The sequence below is a fragment of the Carassius auratus genome, unplaced genomic scaffold, assembly GCF_003368295.1.
Source record: "Carassius auratus strain Wakin unplaced genomic scaffold, ASM336829v1 scaf_tig00001733, whole genome shotgun sequence".
NCBI classification, from domain to species: domain Eukaryota; kingdom Metazoa; phylum Chordata; class Actinopteri; order Cypriniformes; family Cyprinidae; genus Carassius; species Carassius auratus.
This window is the reverse complement of record NW_020523388.1, coordinates 233,951-245,368: the sequence shown is the minus strand read 5'-3', so window position 1 is coordinate 245,368 and position 11,418 is coordinate 233,951. Positions and strand designations below refer to the sequence as shown.

Genomic DNA, 11,418 nt, shown 5'->3' with positions numbered 1-11,418 from the left:
AGGCCCTTAAAGGGCTCTCATAAAATGAGGAGTAGCCATAATATCCTCACTTCAAAAGATTGTCCTCACTCCGATGATCTAAAACTCAATCCGGCCCTCATAAAGATAGCTGTACGAGTGCACACACACACATGAACGTATATGTTGTTTAATGAGACTCTTCTAAATGTAACCTGCATAGAAACCAGTTTATGAGCACTGTTTAGTATGTTTTTAAAGCCATTACGTTTATGAGAACAAATTTGTTTTAAACCATGTGTACAAGCACACACACAAATGCATTCACATACACACAAAACCCTGAGCTTTTCAAAGTGCTTTATAAATGTGAGTCATCTTACAACGTTCTTCCATAACATTTCAGTAATAAAAAAAAAGAAAAAAAAAAGTTGTCTAATCCATGTCACTGCTTTTAATTTAACTAAATAATTGTAACTGGTTTTGATATATATAGCCTGTGCTTCTCTGTCAATCAAAGAGAATGAGCTTCTGTGGATCTGCATATTAAGTCTGGAGTGAATGGCTATAGGCTTTTTTTTATTATTAATACTGTATATTTAAGTAGACTCAGCAATGGAAGTTTAGTGAAAATAATTAAATAAATGGTTTGAGATTACTAGACTTAACATTTTTGTCAAATCACTAATACATTACAGTACACATTAAAAGAATCATTCAAATTGCATTTGTAACCATCTTACAGGTTGTTTCAACTAAAGTGAGCTACAGTAAAGGTAACGCATTCTTTCTGTATGCAGGACTTTGTCTCGTGCAGATACAGTCATCGTCACATGACAAACAGAATTTCATTGCATGTCTGAGAGAAAACAAAGCTTCAAGAAGGATTGTTAATAGAAAAACGCATGATTTCAAGCTGGTTTCTCCAACAGCGACTCATAGCCGGTAATAATGAAAAAGACGACGTGGTTATAATCAATTGTAGAATTGTTTGTTGGATTGTGTAGAGGTGTTTTTGGCCGTATTATACAGGACAGACTGACCTCCCACACATGATTACTCATCTCCTTTCAACACCTGATATTTCTCCCTCACTTTAACACTTCATTTATCTTCTTTTTTTTTTTTTTTTTGGTCCATCTCCAACTTCCCTCATTTCAGCTCTATATGATTCACTTCAGCAGATTACAGTTTCACCGAAACGATAACCGAGGCTTCAGATCACAAAATCCAATCTCACATTTCATTGTCAATTTGGTCTTCTTACTATATCAGGTATAATTTGATTTCTCTTTCTACATTGTAAAACAAATTAAATAAACATCGTTTCAGATATTGCAGCACCATATATTTTCATTTATATTGTAAAAGGAATAATGATAACAACATTAAAAAAGGTTTGAGCTGTTAAAATGTAACAATTATTTTTGATTGAAATATTTGATTTTTCAGTGTGCCAGCTGATCACACACACACAAATAAAAGCAGTGAAGACATCAAATTAGTATGTCTTACATTCAGATATTCAATAACTTCTTTCACTGAGATTTTATGTATATACTGCTTTACTATTGCTGTAGATGTAGGACGCAATTCAAGCCTTGCTTTTAATTAAATAATGCTGCAAGTAATGATTCCCGAGGGAATCCTTTATTGCCAAGGACATGGATTTGTCTGATTCCAGGAAAGTGGTGTTAATGGCCTAACGGATAATCTAATGAGCCTGGAGAGCAGATGAAATGAGATGAAGTGTGAATATGGTGCGTCGCTAATGTTCAGTGGGTCTGTGGTCAGGTGGCCAGCAGGTAAGGAGTGTATCTGGGGTCCCTGCTGAGAACCTTAAAATAAACCCAGATGCTTCCGTTCCTCATGGCCACTGCACTATGTCTGATAGAGATCCGGTTAATAGATCCATTTTGCCCTTGTTTGTGGGTGGGTGGAGTGTGTGAAGATGAGTATACAATTAGGACATAGATGGTACACAAAAGAGGGAAATTGAGAAAATGGAAGCGAGCAAGACAATAAAGCTCAGAAACATGATAGAGGTGACTCAGCGTTTCCTGTAGCAGGAAGATAAACACTTTGCCAGGCACTTGACGAAAACGGCCCGCTCCCGCTCCAATTCGATCACAACAGAGACAAAAGCTCAGATACGGATGCACACAAACATGCACACTGCACAAAAAAATTATATGAGTCACCGCTTTTATAAAAACCATTATTTCTCCATTGTTACAGTTACTGTCACATTGTTGGCAAAGTACAATCTGCACAGTGTGACATCTTCCTGGCCACAACAGTTTCAGATATAGAGCTCTTTTTCTAGAGACTGTCCTTATAAATATACCAGTACTACGAACGCATGAAATATTGGCAGTCATATTGGTATTTAACAATAAATGTGACTTTTTAATGTTTTACTATCAGCCTGTTAAATAAAAAGTGCCAATGTATTTGAAATGGTTTCAATTAAAATAATTTATTTAATGAAATGTTTACTTAATCAGAGTTATTATGAATTATTATCAGAATGTCGTATTATTATTTAAATGATTACTTAAATTTATCATTTAACTACTACTACTAAAAAGTAATGGATTTATATATTTTGCTTTTTAAATCGACTATTTAAAAAGTTTATCCAATCAATTATATGAATAATTATAACAACACTATATTACATGCTAGTAACTATATAGTTTCTATACTCTTCATTATATTTTCCATTTAAATAGTAAATAATATAAAAATATAAATACACACACACACACATATACATATATAATTATTATATTATATTATTAACTGTTTATTTAAACAAAAAATATAATAAAGAGGGCAGTAACTAAATGTATTCATGTAATTACTGTATTGGCTAAAATGTTCATATTGGTGCTTCCCTAAAAAAGTAGCATGATATTGCTATGTTTTTGGACATGTAACCTTGGAATATATATATAAATATTTAACAGCATGGATGACTTTAAAGTATCATAATCACCAAAAATCTTCACTAGACCATGGTGCCACCATAACACTTTTATATATAAACAAAATAAACCTTAACATCTGTAGGGAAAACATGCTGAACAATACATGCAAAGAAAAAAACAACCCTTAAAAGAACAAAAAAAAACAAAAAAAGGCTTCTGAGGAACAGATGCACATATGGTAAACATCATGAGATTCTTGATGAACTTTTGCTAGTCCTCATGAGCTCAGCATGCATGGATTGGCAGAGAGACAGAGAAATCAGAGCATCTCTCGGCTCATCCTGTCAATTCTCGTGCCCTTCCCCTGAGACAGGAAATGAATGCCTACAGCCACAGAAATGTGTGAGTGTGTGTGTGTGTCTGTGTGTGTGGAGGAGAGACATCCTCATCACATCTGGAAGTGATTGCCACACCAGCAACTAAAGCACATTGGGTTCTCATACACTGCCATGCAAAATAAAGCTATAAATCAATCAGCAACAGCAAAGAAGCATTGGCTGGACTATCAGGTAACACTGGCTGTATGATCAGGCAGACAGCATCACCTAGTGGACATATATAATAATGATAAATAGGAATACCTAACCTGAAGAAATACAAAAGTAATCAAGTAAAATGAACATTTATAAACTGATACAGAGAGAGGCCTGCCTTACTATTTTTGACAATTTTATTTAACTAAAATACTGCTACTACTAAATTATTAAAACATGTATGGAATAATTATTAGTAATATAAATAAGATTAATTATTTTTCACTAATAATAACCATGATAAAAAAATATAGTAAAATAGTACAAATAGTTATTCCTATTAATTATTTTGGACTAACTTATAATGATATTTGATTCAATACATCATTTATATTTTACTATTGTTTAATCACTGTTGTTGTTGCTATTTAGATATTAATAATTAATAAATACTAAATAATTACTAATTATAGTCATAATAATTATTATTCCATAAGTGACTGATTTAGTAATAATAATAATAATTATTATATTGAATAAATATTACCATCAATTAGTCCAAAATAATTAATAGGAATGATTATGTTTACTATTTTACTATTTACTATTTATTATTATTATAACTGTAATAAAAATAACAACCAATAAATAGCAATTATAATTACTATTCCTAATTATATTCCTATTCATTATAATTGTTAAGTGGGCCTAACTTAATAATAATTATAATCATAATAAATATGGTAAAAAAGTAAAAACAACAATTATTCCTATTAATTACTTTAGACTAATTGCTAATATTTATTTAATACATTATATTTTACCTAGGGCTGTCAAATGATTAAAATTTTTAATCAAATTAATCAGAATTTTCAGTGGATTAATCAGGATTAATCACTATTTGCAATTACACCTGAATCCTAACCATTTTTTTTCTGAAATGCATACCAAAAGATAAATAACAGGACACAGATACATTATATTAATGTATTGATTCATCAATATGTGGTTCTTTTTTTCTGAATTTCAAAAGTTTAACATTTACTTAGATCAAATTTACCTGAGCACTATATCAAACCATGCCAATTAACTACAGATAGTGCTTTAGGTGAACCAGTGGTTAAATATAGCCACATATCTATGAAATTATGCATAGAGAAACTAGAAAGAATTAACTCAGAAACACAAACATGCGCCACCATCACATAAGCAGCACTCTGTCTGGGCACTCTTGTTTTTGGGAGGTGTTCATTTGCTCTGCCACAATACTTTAGGATCGATATTTTCACGTTCTGAAGGCTTCAAGTGCCAGTAAAACCAAGTAAAAATGCATATGCTTTTCCAAACAGCTGTAATTTTCGCTGTATTGCATGTAGGCGTTCTGCGCATGCACAATGTGAAACACAGGACGCTATAACAGGAAGAAGCTCCAGCGTATCAACTACCAAAGTCGTCTCTGTTTAGTAAGCTTGGCATGAATGTATTTGAGAGTAACTGAGGTAAAACCTTAAGCTTCTTTGGTGTTTTCGTCGCGGCACTCACCGCTGTTTTTATTATCTTGAGAATTCAGAGATCGACGAGACTTTCCTAACCTGAATAATTTGTCACCCTGCGCATGCGTGAAATGCGTTAAAAAATTTGACGTAATTAACAACAAACAACTAATTAACGCCGTTAACGCGCTATTTTTGACAGCCCTAATTTTACCTTTATTTTATTATTGTTGTATGCTATTAATTGTGAATCAGTAACCGCATTTAGTGTTGAAGCAGCCACGTCAGTGAGGTGCTGTGTGTATCTTGGCAAAGGAAAAAACACTTTATTTGGCCTTCTGAAAGTAGATGCATTTAGGAATCTTTAAGATTACTTACAACAGAACAGCAATGCATTTTATGGACGACTGTTTCGTGAACCTAGGAGAGTATGTAATTCTGACTGCTATGACAATCTGGCACTTCTGAATCAGCTTCTGTAAGTATGTTTTATTAGTTTAAGTATTTGCTATTGACTGTTCAAATGCAGAGTTTGTCACGTGAGTGCGCGCGTGGCTTGTGTACTGCAAACACATACAAGCTTCATCACTGTGTCTGTCACACCCTTTCAGGCTCGAACTGATGGTAAAACTAAGGAAATTATTAACTTTCTTTACATTTTTTTTTGAAAGATGAAGCTCGCAATCACGGAAAGGGGAGTTACATTTCCAAAGAGTGCTTGCAGTGTTCGGGCCAATCACAATGCACTGTGTCAGTTGGCCAATCAGAGAAGACTGCGCTTGTCAGAAGGAGGGACTTTGTAGAAAATGATGCATTTGAGAGAGGCGGAGCATAGAGGACCTACAATAAAGTACAGTATTTGAAAAATAATGTGTTTTTTAACATTAAAGCATGCCAGCATATTCTGTTACACCAAATACACAAAATAATGATCTTTAAAAAAGCATTATATGACCCCTTTAAGAAATAATAAAGGAGATTGATTAACAAGAGAAGACAACTAAAGGGGTTAAACTAGTTTGACAGAGGCCTGTTCTGACAGTCTTACACAGAGTCAGCATCTTCAGTGCCAGTTTCACTAAAACATGGCTATTTTCCTGGACACAGATCATGTTTAGTCTCAGACTATAAAAGATTTCACTGTGAATAATCACTACTGACAGCCAAAGTTCGTCCAAGACTCTGCCTAAACTGCTTCATGGAAATTGTCTCCATGTGTTTCAGCTGCCCACTGATTTATCCAGGACTTCATTGTTCAGTGATTACAAAAGACAAAATATATACTGGCATTCACACAGCAGCAGTTAATCAAAGTCTGACAGCAAATTGTAAACATTTAATTTTATTTTGCGCGTAACTAAAACACATCCTGTACAAAACATTCAAAGAGCTCCTTTCTGTTGGAGAACCTCTCATCCCGGCATAATAGGAAATAAAAAAGTCAGAGTTGGAATTCAGATCGAGTATTATCTTCCTCTGCAGAAGAATAATTCTCAACGCGCTCTCATTTCCCGCTGTAATTTTGAAAGGATGAAGGTCACTTATGCAAAGTGGCTGGCAGCTCCTTTCTAACTGAGGGACAAGATGATTATGTTAAACTAAAACCACCCACTCGCCGCAAGACGAAACATTGTGCATTCAGGGTCAGCGTTTCTTTTTCAATGGATTATCTCTGCCTAACACACACCAGTGACATGTCAGCGCACAAAACGCACACACATACAGACTTCACATTTTTGTGTCTTTCTCTCTCACACACTTTCTCTCACTTGCGTTTTTTTCTCTCTCTCACTGTCTCGTGTCAACCAGGGTTGATTTGATGAAGTGTGTTGGCTGTAATGTCAATAGTGAGATTTGATTGGCTTGCTTGTCTCTTGCAGATGTCCATGGTGAGCTGTGGTTGGCTGTTTTAATAGGGCTGTGCTATTCCGGCTGGCAGCCACAGGAGGCGCTCTGTTCACGGCCACAGCTCTTCACCTGCTGACCGGCATCTGAACCCGCCTTCTGTCGAAGACAAAGAGAGATAACTGGAGTCCAAGCAAACTACAAAACAGAAGGTCATCTCCTTATGCGTATTTAAAAACTCACAGTTTCTTTTTATTGTATTGGTGCACTTTGCATTTTCAAAGATCAGGAAAATAAAGGACATTTTATCTGTCACTAATTGTGGCAGGTGTGGGCCTGTTCTTATGCAACATATTAATAATTCAATTTTGTCACATATAAAAGGCACTTGATAGTAAAAAAAATATATATATTTTGAGACCGAATGCAGGAAATCTACTGCTATTAAATTCTGTCAACATTTCTTTACTCTTGCGTCGTCCCAAACCTGTATGTGGAACACAAAAGAAAATATTTTATAGAATGTTACCAAACCACTTTGGACACCCTTAATTTCTACTGTATGGACAAAAATTTAATGAATTCCTTAAATGATCTTCTTTTATGTTCCAAAGAAGAAAAAGAAATGCATACAGGTTTGGAATGACATGATGGTGAGTAAATGATAACAATAATTTTTTTTGGGGTGAACTATTTCTTAAAGAACTTTAACATTTGTAAATAGTTAACACCTAATTTATATAAGGCACTGATAATTATCTTTAATCAGGCTCTTATTGAAATAACATTTTGCCTCAATTAAAATTTATTAGACCTAAACATTTAAAGAGAAAAAAGCTATTAAAGGTATTCTGTGCAATTATTTTGCCTGAATTAAATTTACTATAGGTCACAGAATCCAGAGTTTAACTGACTAGTATTAGTAAGATGGTGGTCACGAAAAATAAACCATGGACCCCAATACCATGCGTACAGAATATGATATTTGAAATAACAAACTATGGAATTTGTAATTAAAAAAAAAAAGCCGTAAAAATGTAGAAACTACAAAAACAACTTTGATAAAAGTAAATTATTCCCCAATATTTAATGTTACTGTGTCACTATTTCAACAATGTCCTTACTACTTTTCTGGTCCCTGAACGTGGTAGCTGGGTAACTGTATATGCAGGATCAGAAAGCTCTAGGTTCTCATCAAAAATATCAGAATTTGTTTTCCGAAGATGAACAGAGGTCTTATGGCTTTGGAACGTAATTAATGACATCATTTAAATTTTTAGGTGAACTATCCCTTTAACAACTGTGTCAGACTAATATAGAAAATATCAACACTGACATCAGTCCAACATAAAGCATATTAACAAGCCAGCTGAATGCTGGTTATTAACACTGACCCTTCAGTATTTTAAGACAGGATTATTTCACACTTGCTGCTGCTTCTCACTGATGAGCCATTCAGGCCTTGAGAAACTAATAACACCAAACATCACTCCCATAAGTACACAGGCTGAAGGGGTGTTTTAGTGCAAGAACAGATGCCCAGATTCTCTGTTAGCTTTCATCACTAGGTGGCACTGTGATATCATTTTCATTATAAAATAGCTACGAGTATATTTATCATATATTATTTTTAAAACTAGTTAACACTGTGCAAATAACAGCACATTACTTCGGCATTACATCATGGATACATTATTATCTCTGCAAAGATAAACTTGGTATATAGACACCTGCACAGGTTTGCGAGAAGGCCTTTTTGGTTGGTTGTCAGGGTGATTAGGAGTCCAGGCCCCCAGGCTCTGATTGGAATAGAAATCCATAGGATACACCTCCTGCCATCCCACCTGCTGCAGCGCTACTGCTGCCTGAAAGAGAGAGGGATTTTTAATTAAAGACATCAGACTGCAGCATCAAACACTGTAGCTGCAAGCCAGAGGAACAGCAAGAATCTTGAGAAAACAACATGGCAGGGCTGCCAACAGCTGACGGGTCGATACACACATCAGCTATGAGCGCAATCGGATATCAAGGGAGCTCTAGTCAAACACGGCGCTTCTCATCTAAGAGGGCAAGTCACCTGACTCTCACACCGCATACCATCTCCCGGATGGCTCTATGTATTACCAATGCACAAAGATCTTCCCCCACTGGCGGAATGCACAGAGCGGAGCCTCTTAGTCGAGGTGAGAGCCGTGTTGTTCCATGTGACCTACAAATGCAGACGAATACATTAGCGGGCCTCGAGAGGAATGCAGGAGTTCCTCGTGCATGTGGCTATATTACATAAACTCCGGCAGGATCTCAGCCGTCAGACTGAGCTGCTTATATGAATAATCAATGCCCCGTGTTCGTCTCCGCCCGTGGGCACGTATACCCACTGCACAAGCGAGATGCGCTGTAACGTACAGTTTTAATACCACGGGAGAAATGACGAACGCCCCCGCCTCTGGTGAAGGACTGTCTCTCTCTGCTGACAATACTACAATACCTCACAAACAAACGCTTCTTCATAAATCTCTCTTAAATACCCTTCAAAACCTAATGCTGCAGTCACTTGCTTTTATTGACGGAAAAAGCGACAGTGGAGAGGTTCTCGCCCTGAATGTTTTTCTGTGAAAATCGAGGCTTCTGAAATATAGCAGGCTATGTATTTAATTATTTAGACTCTTATTAACCCTACATAGAAATTTTATAAAATATATTTTTTGAAATATTCTTTGGTAAGGGCTGTGACCAAACTACAAATCAAAAGCCTGGAAAGACTTACTTGCATTTTATTATTCATATTTTAATATAACAGTTAAAACCAAAAAGAACAAGTGGAAGAAGTATGCAGAGACCAAAAAGTTAAACTATTTATACACAGGCAATATTGCACTATTAATTTAGTAGAAAACTAAATATATATGAATATACATTTTTTAAATATATAGTTTCACATACAAATGTAACTAATTATTAATAAAAAAAATAAAACATTAAAAACAATTGTGTGTGTGTGTACATATATATGGGCATAGATGGTGGGCATAGATTAATCTTTTTAATCTAGATTAATCTCACTGTAATCTTGGAATGAATCTAGATTAAAATGGCTCATTTGAATTCTGCCGAAGGCATTCAGAATATGTGTGCTCCCCAAATAAAATAATGACTAAAAGAAACGTTAAGTCTTTGAGAACGGGTTTCTCAAGACAGGTGGTGCATTAGACCAGGGACTCCTCTCATGTTTCCAAAATGCATCATAAAGTGCTTGAGAAAGCTGTAAACTAATTTCACATTGCACAAGGTGCAGCACGCAGCACATTAACGCCGACAATGGCCCACCACTAATATTATATATATATATATATATATATATATATATATATATATATATATATATATATATATATATATATATATATATATATATATAATATATTTATTTATTTATTTATATATATACACACACTGTACATTTATATATATTTACATACATCATAAACAATAAATGTTATTACATAAGAATCATGTAAAAAATTCAAGAAATGTATACACAGACACTACTTCAATTTTTTTATATTTGTTATGTGAATAATAATAATAATAATAATAATAATAATAAATCAATAATCAAACTAGGAAATGAAAAAAAGAAAAGGAATTAGGTAAACACCAAAAAGTCACGATGTTTATAAATAAGCACTATTTAACTACTTACATGTTTATGAAAAAATAAATTAATAAAAAGATAAAAAAAAGAATAAAATAAAATAACAATGGTGCTGTACGATATATTAACACTGATGTTAAATCATCTTAATAATATTAAATTCATACATATGAATTTCTGTGTGAATGTACTGTAGTCAATCAGCTATGTTGAAAATTATGATTTTTTTATTTTATTTTATTTTATTATGAGATAAGATCTTGGATGAGCTTTTTATCTGCTTTGGATATGCTGCCAACACCAGTCTTACGGTTCACTCTTCTTCCATCCATCGTGTTCTTATTAACCCTGGCACATGCATCTCTCTTTCACTGGCTTTTCATCAGAGCTGTGCATAAGCCACCTGCTAATCCCTGCACTGACATGAGAGGCAAGTGTGTCATATTGACTATAAATATATCATGAGACACACTGAAAATGACTGCCCTTTTTCTCTTTCTTCATTCTTCCCTTTCACACTCCCTTACATCCTCTCATTTCTTGACTTCACAGAAAAAGCAAACACAAGCAGAAATGCATTAAGGTGGCAGCTTCTGAAAATACTTTTACTATGAACTCCATGTTTAAGCAAACCGGCTGGGCAGGAACACCGTTACCCCTTTTATTATGGACTGAGCTTTCACAAAACATCAGCATGTTATTGCTGCATTTTAATGTATTCTCATAATGCCATATTTGCTCTACGCTTCTACGACACTGAATGCGCTGAGCTCCGGCGTGGGCCAAGCAGCAATGAGAATGGATTACGGTGGCGTGTAGAATATGAGAGCCACATATGATTATACAGTGCTTCAATATGGCTCTACTGAGCATTATCATTATTCACTAAGAGATATGATGCCATAAAAACTCAACATAAATGAGCTTCTCCTAGCACAGTGGGTACATTGTTGCTATAGACCGATATATCGTGCAGGATGATTAATAGGCTGATATTTAGT

The 11,418-nt window shown here is 34.6% G+C and overlaps 1 protein-coding gene across 3 annotated transcripts in view; it reads right to left on the bottom strand.

Moving 5' to 3' along the window:
* Positions 1-6,284: 6,284 nt before the first annotated feature.
* LOC113069522 (2-(3-amino-3-carboxypropyl)histidine synthase subunit 1) overlaps positions 6,285-11,418 on the bottom strand; it is an 89,524-nt gene continuing 84,390 nt past the window's right edge. For 2 of the 3 annotated variants that reach the window (XM_026242648.1, XM_026242647.1), the window contains exons 11-12: positions 8,493-8,627; positions 6,285-6,921 (exon numbers count right to left, since the gene is read on the bottom strand). In XM_026242648.1, the coding sequence (XP_026098433.1) occupies positions 6,841-6,921; positions 8,493-8,627 (216 nt within the window). In that variant the 3' untranslated portion in view covers positions 6,285-6,840. The remainder of the gene's footprint in view (positions 6,922-8,492; positions 8,628-11,418) is intronic. The other variant, XM_026242650.1, reaches the window with a different exon arrangement.